The sequence below is a fragment of the Salmo salar genome, chromosome 15 (genome assembly GCF_965601325.2).
Source record: "Salmo salar chromosome 15, fSalSal1, whole genome shotgun sequence".
Lineage (NCBI taxonomy): Eukaryota > Metazoa > Chordata > Actinopteri > Salmoniformes > Salmonidae > Salmo > Salmo salar.
The window spans coordinates 102,338,862-102,357,013 of NC_138305.1; the positions used below are offsets into that span (position 1 = coordinate 102,338,862).

The following is an 18,152-nucleotide window of genomic DNA, read 5'->3' on the forward strand; positions in this document are numbered from 1 at the left end:
CAGGTGCAGGCACTTAACTGAAAAATGTAAAGATCTCAATTTAAGGTAAGGTTTGTCCCTTGTATGATCTAAATTTTATATTGTTTTATGATAATACCATCTGTCTTTTCATATGTGTGCCAGTCTTTCTAAAACAGAAAATGGACACAATTCAATGGATATCAAGAGGTAAGAATATGTAGGCTATAAGAATATGTTGAAGGCTGGCTGTATTGCGTGCAGATGACTGAGCAGCTCGCTTTTGACAAAGGTATGTCAATTGGTACGTCATGCAGTTCGCATTTACCATCGTCCTCCCTTACCATTTCAATGAATATCCCATAGGTCATTATCAAAACAGGTTTTTTTCATTCACATTCAACACAAAAACCAAGCTATGAATTCTGTTGTGTGCATGTTTTGTTAATCATCTGCATAATTACAATTTTTTTGGATTCACAGACTTCACCCTACCTACACTTCTGATGAATATAACAGGAAACCTGTTTGATCACAATGCACTGTAAAATCATTCTGGCTATGGATACGGAGAACATCAACACATTAACATCAACACGCCAGAGGATATTCCCATCGGACTTGGGGCTCTGCTGGGAGTTTACCTCATTTAGATTTTATTATTCTTCTTTGCTACTAAAATCATAAACACTGAGGACTAAAATATTGTGGTGTTATTGTTATGTGTATTGTTATTATTATTATTAATAATAGGGCATGAGGGACAGGGGGGTTAGTTAAAAAATTAACCCCGAAAGGTTCTTCAAAAGGTTCTTTGAGGATCCATTAAAGGGTTCTTTGAAGAAATTATAAGGGTTCCCCCACAGTTTAACTTTGAAGAACTTGTAGGGGTTCCCCCACAATTTAACTTTGAAGAACTCGTAGGGGTTCCCCCACAGTTTAACTTTGAAGAACTTGTAGGGGTTCCCCCACAGTTTAACTTTGAAGAAACCCTAAAGGATAGTCTAGGAACCTTTTTATTTTTAGAGTGTAAAGCAGCGATTTGTTGGGGAGAAAAACGTCAAGGAAAGTTTTGCTAGCTAGCTCATTTTAGTTAGCTAACATTAGCTCTCTGGCTAATCCTCCATGGACATGGTAAGTTTACCTGTTATAGCTAGCTAGCTAACGTTTTGACATTCTGTTACTGTATCTGTTTAGTTAATGACAGAAATGTGTGTGTGTGTTCTCTCTCTCTCTCTCTCTCTCGCTCTCTCGCTCTCTCTCACAGCCAGGGAGAGATGATGATCACAATAGACATTTAAAATTTACATTTAAGTCATTTACATTTACATTTAAGTCATTTAGCAGACGCTCTTATCCAGAGCGACTTACAAATTGGTGCATTCACCTTATGATATCCAGTGGAACAACCACTTTACAATAGTGCATCTAAATCTTTTAAGGGGGGGGGGGGGGGGGGGGTTAGAAGGATTACTTTATCCTATCCCAGGTATTCCTTAAAGAGGTGGGGTTTCAGGTGTCTCCGGAAGGTGGTGATTGACTCTGCTGTCCTGGCGTCGTGAGGGAGCTTGTTCCACCATTGGGGTGCCAGAGCAGCGAACAGTTTTGACTGGGCTGAGCGGGAACTGTGCTTCCTCAGAGGTAGGGAGGCGAGCAGGTCAGAGGTGGATGAACGCAGTGCCCTTGTTTGGGTGTAGGGCCTGATCAGAGCCTGAAGGTACGGAGGTGCCGTTCCCCTTACAGCTCAGTAGGCAAGCACCATGGTCTTGTAGCGGATGCGAGCTTCAACTGGAAGCCAGTGGAGAGAGCGGAGGAGCGGGGTTACGTGAGAGAACTTGGGAAGGTTGAACACCAGATGGGCTGCGGCGTTCTGGATGAGTTGTAGGGGTTTAATGGCACAGGCAGGGAGCCCAGCCAACAGCGAGTTGCAGTAATCCAGACGGGAGATGACAAGTGCCTGGATTAGGACCTGCGCCGCTTCCTGTGTGAGGCAGGGTCGTACTCTGCAAATGTTGTAGAGCATGAACCTACAGGATTGGGTCACCGCCTTGATGTTAGTTGAGAACGACAGGGTGTTGTCCAGGGTCACGCCAAGGTTCTTAGCACTCTGGGAGGAGGACACAATGGAGTTTCTCTTTGATACTCTGATCTTCAATGTATTGACTCCAAGTCATTTAGCAGACACTCTTATCCAGTGCAAATAGCTTTAGATAACATTGTCATGTCCGTTGTCATGCTAGCTATGTGTTTGTGTGTGTTGTGCGTGTGTGACGGAGAGAGATAATGATCACAATAACTTATAGAAAAGATTCTCATCATGTCAACATTGTGTCATGCTAGCTTTGTGAGTGTGTGTGTGGTTGATTAATACAAATAGGAAACATTGATTGTGTGTGTGTGTGAGACATTGTTAGCTAGCCTAATTCTTGAAATGTGTACGCCCCAATATGAATGTGAAGTTCTTCTTGATTCATCAAGGATTCTTGAATATTTGTGTGTTTTATATTTGACAATATGATACATTTTGTATATCACTGCTCCCCCTCAACACTCATTCTGAAGTTACACTTCTCAACAGCCTTTTTCAATTATTGATTTTCTTTTTTTTGCAGGAATCTTCTAGCTTGGATGGAGGAGAGAACAAAGGGAAGTAGTACAGTAGTTATCCCACCTGCTGACTAAGAAATGTAAATAGCCGATGTTTTGCTGTCCATCTCTCTCTCTATATCTCACAGTCTGTCTGCCTGACTGACATATTGCTGAGGGGAACCATAGTCAATGTACTTGCTAGGCTAAGTCTAACTTAGTGAAGACCTTAGGTAATGGTTAATCATGATTCGTCTCTGTCTTTACAGTTCCTGAAGCGTCAATGACCTGATGCATGGCCTCTACACCCACTCAGTAACCAGTGATCTATTCTGCTACATCCCAGGGAATGGAGAGAGCAGAACCAGCCCTCCTCAAATCCATAGTCATTGACAGTAAGTTCTGTGTGCAAAATGTTACTTTTTTCTCTTTGATACACTGATCTTCAATGTATTGATTCCTACTAACCGGCTTGGTAAGAGCTAGGTTTGTACTAGCTATGTTGATGATCATTAATGTTTTTTTTCTCTGCATCAGGTCTCACTGAGACTGGATTCCCCATGAGACATCCTATTCAGCTGACCATGCTTGCCTGATCTTAGTGTAAGTAGATCCAATTGAAATAGCACCGCTTATAATAATATAATAATATATTTTAACTCGCCTTGTTTTTCAAGTGCAAAACCCATGTGTCCTGATTCAGACACCTCCCCTTTCTCTCTTACTCGTTCTCCCTGTCGCTCACTCAAACTCACACACGTGCGCAGTTGCAGAGAAGAAGAGATTTGCCCCCGCTAACAAAGAAAAAAATCACCGTTCTGCACTAAATGTCATTTTTATTCATACATTTGGAACAACACAAATAAATAATCATAACATTTAAAACGGTATAAATATAAAAATATATACAAAAATAAGACTCATAAATATCAAAAAGAAGTAACAAAGACAAATAGAAACAAATTTGTGGTGATTTGGCACTCGAGCATCAATACATTACCCAACACTGTTAACCAAGAGTCAAGACTAAACCAATTCACCTTGGTGGTGTGCAGACAGGTTTTATATTATTCTTAACGATTTCGCACAAACCAGAAAAAAATGCAACAATATGTCTGTGAAACTATATATTCACAGTATTATGAATGAATTGCGACACTACAGCCTCGGGGTCTAAGACACTACATCTCAATGCTGGAGATGTGGAATTCAACATTTTATATGTTGAAGAGGTTTCTTGATTAAAAGGATGCCATCATCTCTCCCCTAGCCATTGTCAATGCACCTGGAACCCTTTGAGCAGGTCACTATGGAGATCAGTGGAGAGAGGTACAGTAAGCAGTTATTACTAGATCATTATTTAATCCAGTGTTATATATGTATATGAGCAGTAGATGAGAACGTAGTATCAGTAGACACAACATGAACCTGAACTAATAAGTTACTGTTCTCAGCTATGTGACAGCCTCAAAAATGATACTCATGTGTAAGGGTCTGCAGCGAATCTGCAGATCCTCTGAGCTTGTGGAAGAACAAGGCCTCTGTCTACCCACGGCTTACTAAAGTCATGACAGGGAGACTCTGCATAGTGGCCACATCCGTTCCCTCTGAGAGGGTCTTCTCGAAAACGGGACAAATAATTACTGAGAGAAGAAACCGCATCAGCCCCTCGAAAGTGAGGCAGCTTGCATTTCTGAATGCAAAGCTCTCATAAAACCAAAATGTGGTCAGCATTGCTGTGTGCTGCTGGTTATAACATGGCATTAAAGAGAGAAAAAAGAGGGACCAATTAAATGTTTTAAGTGGGACACTGCAGTTTTGCACTTTGTTATTTATTTTTCTTTGATATGGTGCAATATTCTATTATTATGTTGTTCAGATTGTATTCGTTTTGAATTGTTACATTTATATGCACTTTGTTAATATACATTAAAAAGTTATACTTTAAAATGCAATGTTTAATAGCATTTTTTCATAACAAACCAATGCATTTTTAAATACATTGTGGTTAAGGTAGAGTATGATTTCATCAGAATAGTTTTAAAGAGCCGCTTGGTGAGCTGAGCTGACCGAGCCGGCAATGCCCATCGCTAAACTGCAACCATCTCGCGCCCCGGGTATTCAGTCAATTAACGGCCGCCGCTGCCACTGAGGCCAACAATAAATATTCATGGTTCATATTTTCTGGGATTTAGCTACATGTGCATAAAAGCTGTTTAACAAAATATATATATATGTTGCAATGACACCGTTTGGTTGGCCTGCATATACATAAAACAGTCTCCACTGCAAAGTCGACTGGACGTTACGATGGGTGCATGCGTAAATTCACTCTGGAGTTCCAGAGAGCGCTCAGAGTGCGCTGTTATTCTGCGCTCTGGACCACTCAGACGAGAGTGCTCTGAAAACGGAGTGAATTTACGAACGCGCCCATGGTGTATAACGAGTTGAGTTCACCAATCATGGTGCTCTGTGTGGCGCTCAGTCAACGACCAATGTTGGTAGTGCGTCATCAAATGTAACAGTTTTTGACCGTTTGAATAAAGACTTCTCGTAGCAGTTTGTCAATGTAGCTAGCTAGCTAGTTAGCGAACGCCTGGTTGAGCCAGATAGCTAGCACAATCTGGCTAACCTACTTTGCTAAGATGAACTCCTGTGCCAAATTGTTCATTTTGATAGGCATCGCAGGAGTTTGTGTTATCTTGTATTTGGCCACTTTGGAGGAACATGTTACAGCGGACCGTGAGTAGCTAGCACAGCGTTTAGTAAACAAACATTTCTTGGCTGATATACCTGTATTATACTCGGTGTATTATATACAGTTGAAGTCGGAACTGTCGGAACTTTACATACACTTAGGTTGGAGTCATTAAAACCTGTTTTTCAACCACTCCACGCATTTCTTGTTAACAAACTATAGTTTTGGCAAGTCGGTTAGGACATCTACTTTGTAAATGACACAAATACTTTTTCCAACAATTGTTTACAGACAGATTATTTCACTTATAATTCACTTTGTCACAATTCCAGTGGGTCAGAAGTTTACATACACTAAGTTGACTGTGCCTTTAAACAGCTTGGAAAATTTCAGAAAATGATGTCATGGCGTTAGAAGCTTCTGATAGGCTAATTTACATAATTTGAGTCAATTGGAGGTGTACCTGTGGATGTATTTCAAGGCCTACCTTCAAACTCAGTGCCTCTTTGCTTGACATCATGGGAAAATCAAAAGAAATCAGCCAAGACCTCAGAAAAAAAATTGTAGACCTCCACAAGTCTGGTTCATTCTTGGGAGCAATTTCCAAACGCCTGAAGGTAGCACATTCATCTGTACAAACAATATTACGCAAGTATAAACACCATGGGACCACGCAGCCGTCATACCGCTCAGGAAGGAGACGCGTTTTGTCCCCTAGAGATGAACGTACTTTTGTGTGAAAAGTGCTAATAAATCCCAGAACAAAGGACTTTGTGAAGATGCTGGAGGAAACAGGTACAAAAGTATCTATATCCACAGTAAAACGAGTCCTATATTGACATAACCTGAAAGGCCGCTCAGCAAGGAAGAAGACACTGCTCCAAAACTGCCATAAAATAGCCAGACTACGGTTTGCAACTGTACATGGGGACAAAGAACATACTTTTTGGAGAAATGTCCTCTGGTCTGATGAAACAAAAATAGAACTGTTTGGCCATAATGACCATTGTTATGTTTGGAGGAAAAAGGGGGAGGCTTGCAAGTCGAAGAACACCATCCCAACCGTGAAGCACGGGGGTGGCAGCATCATGTTGTGGGGGTGCTTTACTGCAGGAGGGACTGGTGCACTTCACAAAATAGATGGCATCATGAGGCAGGAAAATTATGTGAATATATTGAAGCAACATCTCAAGACATCAGTCAGGAAGTTAAAGCTTGGTCGCAAATGGGTCTTCCAAATGGACAAAGACCCCAAGCATACTTCCAAAGTTGTGGCAAAATGGCTTAAGGACAACAAAGTCAAGGTATTGGAGTGGCCATCACAAAGCCCTGACCTCAATCCCATAGAAAATTTGTGGGCAGAACTGAAAAAGTGTGTGCGAGCAAGGAGGCCTACAAACCTGACTCAGTTACACCAGCTCTGTCAGGAGGAATGGGCCAAAATTCACCAAACTTATTGTGGGATGCTTGTGGAAGGCTACCTGAAACGTTTGACCCAAGTTAAAAAATTTAAAGGCAATGCTACCAAATACTAATTGAGTGTATGTAAACTTCTGACCCACTGGGAATGTGATGAAAGAAATACAAGCTGAAATAAATAAATCTCTCTACTATTATTCTGACATTTCACATTCTTAAAATGAAGTGGTGATCCTAACTGACCTAAGACAGGGAATCTTTACTAGGATTAAATGTCAGGAATTGTGAAAAACTGAGTTTAAATGTATTTGGCTAAGGTGTATGTAAACTTCCGACTTCAACTGTATACACTCTTATGCACCTGTATTATTTAATGCGTATACAAACGAAATCATGATTCAATACAGTGTTTTAGCCTATTCAAAATATGCTGATGATATGGCTCAAGTTGGCCTTCAGCTTGAGGGGGAGACGTTGATGGTCTCGAACCACGATGCACATATTAATGACTAAAATCACGTAGATGACAAGGTGCCCTTCAGTCTTGTTAATGTTGATGATGAATGTCTTTGACCATTGATGTATTTTAAATGAGGATCTCTTCATGATGATCATGGTTTTAGACCAATAATGCACATAGGAACTTAGAACTGCAGAAGTACAATATCACTTTTGTACTTTGATCTGGAGAATGATGTGCTCATCATGGTGGGTGTATTAATCCTGGTTTTTGTGTGGTGAAGCCAAAGACAAATTTCCACATTGCGTGGACATTTTCTAAATCTATAAGTGACTCAGCGAAACTGACGTAGCTATCTGTCATAGCTAGCCTAATCCTAATGCTGGTATTTATGTTTTTGTTGCCATAAACAGGAGTCTTAATCAAGAAATAACTTGATCATGGATTGTCAGTCAAGCTAGGCCTACTTCTGTGGTAACATTTCCCCAGCCCCATCAGCTTTATGTACCAAGTATTCATGTCTTCAAATTAGAGGTCGACCGATTAATCGGAATGGCCGATTAATTAGGGCTGATTTCAAGTTTTCATAACAATCGGAAATCGGTATTTTTTCAACATCGATTGTGGGTTAACTGCCTTGTTCAGGGGCAGAACGACAGATTTGTACCGTGTCAGCTCGGGAATTCGTTTTTGCAACCTTCCGGTTAATAGTCCAACGCTCTAACCACCTGCCTTACATTGCACTCCACGAGGAGCCTGTGTGGCAGGCTGACTACCTGTTATGCGAGGGCAGCAAGAAGCCAAAGTAAGTTGCTAGCTAGCATTAAACTTATCTTATAAAAACAATCAATTAACATTATCACTAGTTAACTACACATGGTTGATGATATTACTAGTTTATCTAGCAGGGTTGCATATAATCGATGAGGTGCCTGTTAATTTGTCATCGAATCACAGCCTACTTCGCCAAACTGGTGATGATTTAGCACTGTCGCTGCACCAATGTGTACCTAACCATAAACATCAATGCCTTTCTTTAAAATCAATACACAAGTATATATTTTTAAACCTGCATATTTAGTTAATATTGCCTGCTAACATGAATTTCTTATAATAAGGGAAATTGTGTCACTTCTCTTGCGTTCCGTGCAAGCAGAGTCAGGGTATATGCAGCAGTTTGGGCCGCCTGGCTCGTTGCGAACTGTGTGAAGTCCATTTATTCCTAACAGAGACCGTAATTAATTTGCCAGAATTGTACATAATTATGACATAACACTGAAGGTTGCACAATGTAACAGAAATATTTAGACTTAGGGATGCCACCCGTTAGATAAAATACGGAACGGTTCCGTATTTCACTGAAAGAATAAACGTTTTGTTTTCGAAATGATAGTTTCCGGATTCGACCATATTAATGACCAAAGGCTCGTATTTCTGTGTGTTATTATGTTATAATTAAGTCTATGATTTGATAATTGATAGAGCAGTCTGACTGAGCGGTGGTAGGCAGCAGCAGGCTCGTAAGCATTCATTCAAACAGCACTTTCGTGCGTTTGCCAACAGCTCTTCGCTGTGCTTCAAGCATTGAGCTGTTTATGACTTCAAGCCTATCAACTCCCGAGGTTAGGCTGGTGTAACCGATGTGAAATGGCTAGCTAGTTAGCGGGGTGCGCGCTAATAGCGTTTCAATCGGTGACGTCACTCGCTCTGAGACTTGGAGTAGTTGTTCCCCTTGCTCTGCAAGGGCCGCGACTTTGGTGGAGTGATGGGTAACAATGCTTCGAGGGTGGCTGTTGTCGATGTGATCCTGGTTTGAGCCCAGGTAGGGGCGAGGAGAGGGACGGAAGCTATACTGTTACACTGGCAATACTAAAGTGCCTATAAGAACATCCAATAGTCAAAGGTATATGAAATACAAATGGTATAGAGAGAAATAGTCCTATAATTCCTATAATAACTACAACCTAAAACTTCTTACCTGAGAATATTGAAGACTCATGTTAAAAGGAACCACCAGCTTTCACATGTTCTCATGTTCTGAGCAAGGAACTTAAACGTTAGCATTTTTACATGGCACATATTGACTTTTACTTTCTTCTCCAACACTTTGTTTTTGCATTATTTAAACCAAATTGAACATGTTTCATTATTTATTTGAGGCTAAATGGATTTTATTGATGTATTATATTAAGTTAAAATAAGTGTTCATTCAGTATTGTTGTAATTGTCAATATTACAAATTAAAAAATAAATAAAAATTGGCCGATGAATCGGTATCGGCTTTTTTTGGGCCTCCAATAATTGGTATCGGCGTTGAAAAATCATAATCGATCGACCTCTACTTCAAATGGTGTGGCTGGCCATTAGGCTGAAGCACAAACTCAGGATTGTGGTTCTTGTCTTCTTTAGTGAATTGTGGAAACAGACCAGAGAGACCATCAACGATGATGCCATTTGACTATGATGATTATGGTGGTGGTCGGTTCGTTGGTGGCACTCCAATTGACCCTAGTATTTGGCCATGGCAAGTCTCCATCATGCACCGTCCGACCGCAGCAGATCCTTTTCAGCATCACTGTGGAGGAGCCATCATCAGCCAGGACTGGATACTGACAGCTGCCGTATGTGTTCATGCACCACAGCATCGGTATATACCACAGCATATATTAAATCTGCCGTTTAGCTACTTTAGCAGTTGTCTTTTTCCCAAAACTTTTCTTTGCCCTTTTTGTTGCAGCCTTTCAAGCAACCTGATAGTCAAAGCTGGGACCACGGATGCAAACCACAATGACGCGAACACACAGGAATTACAAATTGAGAGGATAGTCCCGCACAAACGTTTTAATCCTATCACACTGCGATACAACATTGCACTTCTGAAGTTGAAACCCCCCCTTGTATTCAACACCTTTGTGGATGGAATTTGCATCCCAGATAATTCCAATGTTGAAGAACATCAGTATGGTATCTGCCACATCACAGGCTATGCAGGGCCCAATGGTAAGTCTTACAACAAAATGACACGCTTTACGTCGTCAAAGTAGAGCTGGCCATATAGCCTACTGTAGGGGGCTTGAAATGATGGTCATGGGAAGAGCAGGTGTCCTTAATGTTTTGTATACTCAGTGCATTAAAAACTAAAATATTATAGTGTGTAAGCCTTTAACACAAATTACGGTTAACCTATTTGCTCTTTGACAGCAAACACCAGCATTTTACAAGAAGCAGAAGTGAAGAAAATTGGCAATCCCAGGTGTAACATGCCTACCTGGTGGAACTACAAAGTGGCTAGGGACATGTTTTGTATGTCTCATCCCAGTGGCATGGGTGGTCCTGATGGTTGTGAGGTAAACAGAGGCCGATACAACCCATTACATTCAGACAAGAGATGTGTCCCAAATGGCACCCCTTTTGACCAGAGCCCTGGGGTGTCATTAGGGACACAGACATATCCTACATTTTGTTTAATCTCTGACATTTTAGATAACATGTCAGTTAGACAAAAATATAAAAGCAAAATATAAAGTGTTCTTTTATTTCAGCTCTTGAAACATCTCAGAAATGTCCCATATGCACAAAAAGATCTCAAATGTTGTGCACACATTTGTTTACATCCCTGTTAGTGAGCATTTCTTTAGCCAAGATAAATCGATCCACCTGACAGGTGTGGTATATCAAGAAGCTGATAACACAACATGATCATTATACAGGTGCACATTGTGCTGGGGACAACAAAAGGCAACTCTAAACTGTCCAGTTGTTGTCACACAACGTAATGCTACAGATGTCTCAAGTTGAGGGACTGTGCTATTGGCATGCTGATGGCAGGAATGTCCACCAGAGCTGTTGCCAGATAATTGCATTTTTATTTCTCTACCATAAGCCGCCTCCGTCGTTTTAAAGAATTTGACAGTACGGCCTCACAACCGCAGACCACATGTATGGCGGTTTGCTGATGTCAACGTTGTGAACAAAGTGCCCCATGGAGGAAGTGGGGTTATGGTATGGGCAGGCATAAGCTATGGACAACAAACAAAATTGCATTTTATTGATGGCAAATTGAATGCACAGAGATACTGTGACGAGATCCTGAGGTCCATTGTCGTGCCATTCATCCTCATGTTTTCAGCATGATAATGCACAGCCCCATGTCACAAGAATCTGTACACAATTCCTGGAAGCTGAAAGTGTCCTAGTTCTTCCATAGTCTGCAAAAATCACCAGACATGTCACCCATTGAGCATGTTTGGGATGCTCTGGATCGATGTGTACGACAGTTCCTGCCAATATTCAGCAACTTTGCATAACCATTGAAGAGGAGTGGGACAACATTCCACAGCCTGATCAACTCTATGCAAAGGGGATGTCACACTGCATGAGGCAAATGGTGGTCACACCAGATACTGACTGGATTTTTTATCTACGCCCCTACCTTATTTTTTAAAGGTACGGTATCTGTGACCAACAGATGCATATCAGTATTCCCAGTCATGTGAAATCTATAGATTAGGGCCTCATTTATTTCAATTGACTGATTTCCTTATATGAACTGTAACTCAGTAAAATCTTTGAAATTGTTGTGTTTATATTTTTGGTTAATTTATGTTGTAAAAATCCATGTTATAATGAATATTCTAAGAAAATCACCTCCTGAAAGAACATGAATCTCAAGTCACAAAGTAGTTGTTAAGTTTAAATGTTTGCTTATCGCTTGTTTTTCCTCAGATGAATCTTGGGGGCCCTGTGAGCTGCTTCATGCCTGCAAACAACCGCTACTACGTCTATGGGGTGCGGGTGTATACCAAGGACTGTGGCGTGCCTCGGCGACCCAACATTTACCTCAAAGTGAGCAATCATTTCTACTGGATTCAAAGAGAAGTTGGGGACAGCGCCCCCCCATCCGTGCACCAATTCACGGTCGCTCTTTGGCCATTTGTGTGCTTTTTGCTTTCCAGCTTAGCGAAGATGGTGATTTGACAGTTTCCACACCAGTTACATTGGTGACATTTTATTTATTAATTTAATTTGAGAGCAGTCTAAATATTTTTAACTAAACATGATACTATAAATAAAAGTATGGAGCCAAGGATTTTGAGCGCTGTTAAGCTTTATCTCAGATGACACAAATGAAGGTGACACCCCCCCACACACTTACCAAAAGTCAGGCAGAGTAAGGCGATGTACCTGAAGGCATGACTGACTGACTCAGCCCCCCATGGGTAGGACACCCCTGGTGGCAGGGAGCAGCGCCATAGACACCAGGCTTGGAGGGGTGGGGTGAATAGTAGACAGTCAAATGTTTGCCATGCAACATCAGGGTAGATGCTACTGTACGTAATGACTTTTGTTGTTGATGCAGATTGTAGAACATTGGGTTGCCTTGTCTTTGATATCTCAGATGACACAAATTAAGTAGACTTTACCCCCCCACATATACTCATACCAAAATGTAACTTGCCTGAAAATGTTGTGAAAAGCTGAAGCCAAGAGATCTAGAAAACACTAGGACATTCAGCTGAGAAAAATGTCATTTTCCTCATCTTTTCATTAGTCTCCGCCACAGCATCTCTTTTCATTAGTCTCCGCCACAGCATCTCTTTTCATTAGTCTCCGCCACAGCATCTCTTTTCATTAGTCTCCGCCACAGCATCTCTTTTCATTAGTCTCCGCCACAGCATCTCTTTTCATTAGTCTCCGCCACAGCATCTCTTTTCATTAGTCTCCTCCACAGCATCTCTTTTCAACACTTCTAGTCATTCAGCGATGTTGGCCTCTGTCACAGGCTGTTGATGCTCAAAATGAAGTGACTGTCAGGTCGTAACACCAATCGGACATCAAGTGGGAGAGACTGTAGCAGAGACCAGCGGCTGTGAAAAGAGACTAGTTGCTTTACAGATCACAGAGCAGACACATGCTGACAAAAGCAGATTTTTATTGTTTCATTTTGCTAAACCAAATAGAAAACAAATGATCCCCATTGACAACATGACAGAACGCTGGTCAAATAGGACATGTTTGCCTCTGAGTTGTAACTCATTGCATCACTGACTATATTGAAAAGATCTTGTACAGCATTTATGCATAGTGAACAGCCTTGAGGTATATATATTTTGGGCCCTTGAGGTTTACAAATAACATTAATCATCTGAAATATATTGTTTTATCACTACACAAGTACAGTACATTGTGCTTACAATAGACCAAAACCTTAACATCCTTTATTGTTTTCAGTTTACTGGAATTGGCACAGTGTTTATTACAAAATATATGGAAATATTGGCAATCCTGATCGTTTGTCCTAGCCTGGTCCCATACCTGTTTGTGATTTTGCCAATTGGAGCTGGCACAATAGTACAAATAGGCTGGAACTCAAGCTAGGTTTGTCCATGGATAGATTCTTGAAAAAACTTTTCCCTTATTTCCAGTTTTGGATAGCACCAATGTGTCTAATGACTGTATGGCAGGACAACATGTTGTCACACCCATAGAATTAGATTGGGTAGAACGGGCTTGGAACCGCTCACACAGTGGTAAATTCCTCCTACTTCTATGGTCACACCACTTTAAGATGATGATTTAAACATGCAAAGGTGGAATGATACAGTAGCAGCTTGGCAAGAAAGCCAAATACCACAGAATAGTCCCAAAAATATGTTCAACATTAAATCATTAAATTTAACTTTACTCTAAAGATGGACTTAAGTTACAATGTTTGTCATTCAAGTAGTTTTAACAACTTCCTAAATCAAACAAGGCTTTTGTTTTGGCACCGAGTTGTGCTGTTAAATGTAGGATAGTTAATCTTGCATGAAAAACATTACAATCATTTAAATAATGAATTTCTCATTTGGATGGATGGAATAAAAATTGTTTGATGCTAGGCTGGATCCTTGTGATGTCCCCAAAAAATTACATTACAGTGAATGACATAAAATAGGCCAATCAACAAAAAAGAAGCTGGCATTTTGGAACAAAAATATTGTTCAATATTTTGATGTTCATTTAATTAAAAAGGGAAATTAAACTTTTTTTCTACAAGGAAAGGCAAACGATGTCACCATTTAAACCATACGATCACACACACCAGTAATGATATGGAAAAGTGCAAATTGTTACCACCTGCCAAACCATATGATACGCTTCCTTTAATTTTGCAATGTGTTACTTAGCCTACGATTAAGTCTGTGATGCAGAAATTTGCTGTCAAGTATGAACGATCAGTCAAGTTTTATGAACAAAGAATAAGTTCATAATTTCAATGTACACAGTAACACCAGTTATACAATTTTTGACCTCTAAAATATACCCTATACGTTCAACATCTTACCCTTCACAATCCCTTATCTAGTCATAATACAATCAGAATAATTCCATTCAAACCTTTCACAAATAAAAACAGTAAAAGTATTACAAGTTCCACAGGTTTTATAAGGCAAGAATTTGTCCTCATCTTATACCCACTGCCAACTGGGTTTGGTAATTCACCAAGTCCTTGATTTATGAAGATGTCACGTTTCATGATGGCACAAAACAAAGGGAAAGGGGATACCTAGTCAGTTGTACAACTGAATGAATTCAACTGAAATGTGTCTTCCGCATTTAAAGGCACAGCAGTCTTCCGACATCCCAGATGTACCCTCATGTGAAGCTAGTGAGTTATAGATTCCCCATGGTGACTCAGTGGGCACTCCACAATCAACAAACAAGCCTAGCAATTGACTAGCCACGGACACCAAGGCTTTGCCATCTGAAAGCCTGTGACAGAGGCCAGTAGCTGACTGACTTGATACTTATTCAAGCTAAGATAGTGATTCAGCAGAGGAGCCTCCATGATATCAAGTCAGCCAGCAAGTTAATCAGAAGTCAAGTTTATTGTTCCATATTACCAGTATTTTGTGCTTGCTAGATATTTAAATAATGACGATAAATACAGTTGTGTAAAGATAAATATCTACAGCAGTTTAGTCGTATGTCCGTACATACATATAACCCTGACCCCATAAAACAGCATTACAGTTAAACAGGAGTCCATTTTATTTACATGACCGATGAGAGAACGATTCCTGCTCATACATCAAGACCTTCAAATATTGTCCCCATTGTCTGTTCTGTTGTGCGAGTTTGCTGCTGGTATGTTTATGTTGCACATCTTTTTCATTCCATACCAATGACAAGTGTGTTTTAAAAGTGAATTCTTCTAGCACATCTAAAAGCTTTTAACATAGCAGTAAAGTGTAAAAAAACAAACCTAGATCTATGGGACAGACACGTAAGATGGCCGATGAATCCCAGCTCAGCAGTTAGTACAGCTACTGAGGTGCAGGCGTTTGTCTGTCTCAGTCGGCTGTACTTACTGCTGCTATTGTATTGTTTGTGATATTGTTTAGTTCTGCGTTTCTTGAAGAAAAATGGAAGTGAGTCGAGGTCAGAGTCTCCCATCGACAATCCAGGGGACATATAGGTTGCGTCTCAAATAGCACCCTATTTAGTGGACTACTTTTGGCCAAGGCCAAGGCCCACTATATAGGGAATAGGTTGCCATTTGGGACGTACAATACACATGGTCCCAGGTCTTTCCAAATCCTTTGGTCATTGTCTCATGAGGAGTTGGCCAGACGGCATAAACAGATTTGGGAGGACAAGGAAAGGTTAAAGTGCATGGGGGGAAGCTTCCAGCTCGTCACGTTGACTCCACAGTCCTATCCTGACCAACATGACGGACTGTGGACCACTCAGGAGAGAGGAGGGTACAGGCTGAGAGAGGAGGGTACAGGCTGAGAGAGGAGGGTACAGGCTGAGAGAGGAGGGTACAGGCTGAGAGAGGAGGGTACAGGCTGAACCAGGGAATGGATTGCTATGAGAAACACACCTCTACTCTATTTTCTTCTAGAAAACAAGATCCACAATAATAATGTCTGGGGATAAAATCATTGTTAGGAGCAGTCGGGGAGAAAAAGGGGAGAGACAGTGGATGAGGGTATTGGCAAACATCTACTTGATAGGTGGACCCAAGTGTCAATCAAAGAGGAGAAACCAATCATCTTCCTACTCTGTCAGTGGGAGGCAGGGAGTGGTTGGATAAGCACCAGTAAGAAGCAGCAAAACCCCATGCAGACAGACGTGCTCTAACTTCACTCCCACCCACAGCCTTAATAAACAGTCTCTGTTTCATAGAGAGTAGACTCTGGCCGAGAGAGAAAGAACACTGGGGCAGGAATTACTGGAACAGGATGGCTAAACCAAGCCCAAGCCCATCCACCAATGCTACTCCTGCCCTGTCTTGCCACCCTGTCCCACTGCCAGATGAGTGAGTGAGTGAGTGAGTGGTCCGTTCTTGGGAGGAGCGGTCCACCCCCCAGCCCCCTCTCTGTGTCTAGCGTCTCCCTCTCAGAGCCTCTATACCCTAGCCTCCATCCCAGTGGACCCCCATAGCCAGCCTCCACCCCAGTGGACCCACATAGCCAGCCTCCATCCCAGTGGACCCCCATAGCCAGCCTCCATCCCAGTGGAACCCCATAGCCAGCCTCCATCCCAGTGGACCCCCATAGCCAGCCTCCATCCCAGTGGACCCCCATAGCCAGCCTCCATCCCAGTGGACCCACATAGCCAGCCTCCATCCCAGTGGACCCCCATAGCCAGCCTCCATCCCAGTGGACCCCCATAGCCAGCCTCCATCCCAGTGGACCCCCATAGCCAGCCTCCACCCCAGTGGACCCCCATAGCCAGCCTCCATCCCAGTGGACCCCCATAGCCAGCCTCCATCCCAGTGGAACCCCATAGCCAGCCTCCATCCCAGTGGAACCCCATAGCCAGCCTCCACCCCAGTGGACCCCCATAGCCAGCCTCCATCCCAGTGGAACCCCATAGCCAGCCTCCACCCCAGTGGACCCCCATAGCCAGCCTCCACCCCAGTGTGAATGGGGCCTGGGCCCTCCTCACATCTCACATGTTATAGGCCACGTAGATGGGGTCCAGCTGGTCGGCCAGGAACGAGTCCCGGAGGTGCATCCTCTGCTTCTCTCCCCGGGAGTTGATGGGGATGACCCCCGGGTCAACAACGACCACCACGCCCACAATCAGGTGGTGCTCCTCCAGAACCACGTTGGTCACCAGAGGCACCAAGTCCAGGGCCTCCTGCTCAGACCCGGCCAGCTCTGCCACTACCACCAGGAGGTTGGTCCACGTGAACACAGCACTGTGGAGAGAGAGAGACAGTCATCCATCAAGTTAACATTCAGTGGTCCATGTGAACACAGCACTGTGGAGAGAGAGAGACAGTCATCCATCAAGTTAACATTCAGTGGTCCATGTGAACACAGCACTGTGGAGAGAGAGAGAGAGAGAGAGAGAGAGAGAGACAGTCATCCATCATGTTAACATTCAGTGGTCCATGTGAACACAGCACTGTGGAGAGAGAGAGAGAGAGAGAGAGAGAGAGACAGTCATCCATCATGTTAACATTCAGTGGTCCATGTGAACACAGCACTGTGGAGAGAGAGAGAGAGAGAGAGAGAGAGAGACAGTCATCCATCATGTTAACATTCAGTGGTCCACGTGAACACAGCACTGTGGAGAGAGAGAGAGAGAGAGAGACAGTCATCCATCATGTTAACATTCAGTGGTCCACGTGAACACAGCACTGTGGAGAGAGAGAGACAGTCATCCATCATGTTAACATTCAGTGGTCCACGTGAACACAGCACTGTGGAGAGAGAGAGAGAGAGAGAGAGAGAGAGAGACAGTCATCCATCATGTTAACATTCAGTGGTCCACGTGAACACAGCACTGTGGAGAGAGAGAGACAGTCATCCATCAAGTTAACATTCAGTGGTCCATGTGAACACAGCACTGTGGAGAGAGAGAGAGAGAGAGAGAGAGAGAGAGAGACAGTCATCCATCATGTTAACATTCAGTGGTCCATGTGAACACAGCACTGTGGAGAGAGAGAGACAGTCATCCATCAAGTTAACATTCAGTGGTCCATGTGAACACAGCACTGTGGAGAGAGAGAGAGAGAGAGAGAGAGAGAGA

General features: G+C 42.4%; 2 protein-coding genes across 2 annotated transcripts in view; one reads left to right on the forward strand and one right to left on the reverse strand.

The window, feature by feature from the left end:
* Nucleotides 1–5,072: 5,072 nt before the first annotated feature.
* si:dkey-9p24.5 lies at nucleotides 5,073–16,611 on the forward strand. The gene is made up of 6 exons (XM_014147158.3): nucleotides 5,073–5,286; nucleotides 9,531–9,768; nucleotides 9,859–10,121; nucleotides 10,323–10,468; nucleotides 11,847–12,038; nucleotides 16,513–16,611. The coding sequence occupies exons 1-6, from the start codon at nucleotides 5,190–5,192 to the stop codon at nucleotides 16,609–16,611; spliced, it is 1,035 nt and encodes a 344-aa protein (XP_014002633.3). The 5' UTR covers nucleotides 5,073–5,189.
* The window catches only part of LOC106572725 (disco-interacting protein 2 homolog B-A), a 141,165-nt gene continuing 136,049 nt past the window's right edge, over nucleotides 13,037–18,152 (reverse strand). Inside the window, exon 37 of the mRNA XM_082962231.1 lies at nucleotides 13,037–17,316. Coding sequence (XP_082818357.1) covers nucleotides 17,064–17,316 — 253 coding nt within the window. The 3' untranslated portion in view covers nucleotides 13,037–17,063. The remainder of the gene's footprint in view (nucleotides 17,317–18,152) is intronic.

Bases quoted from the DNA above. Each gene is read 5' to 3' on its own strand.
- si:dkey-9p24.5 (XM_014147158.3), top strand. From the start codon at position 5,190: ATGAACTCCTGTGCCAAATTGTTCATTTTGATAGGCATCGCAGGAGTT. The intron at 10,122-10,322 runs GTAAGTCTTACA...GCTCTTTGACAG, and splicing joins AGGCTATGCAGGGCCCAATG to CAAACACCAGCATTTTACAA. The intron at 12,039-16,512 runs GTCGCTCTTTGG...TCTCCCTCTCAG, and splicing joins CATCCGTGCACCAATTCACG to AGCCTCTATACCCTAGCCTC.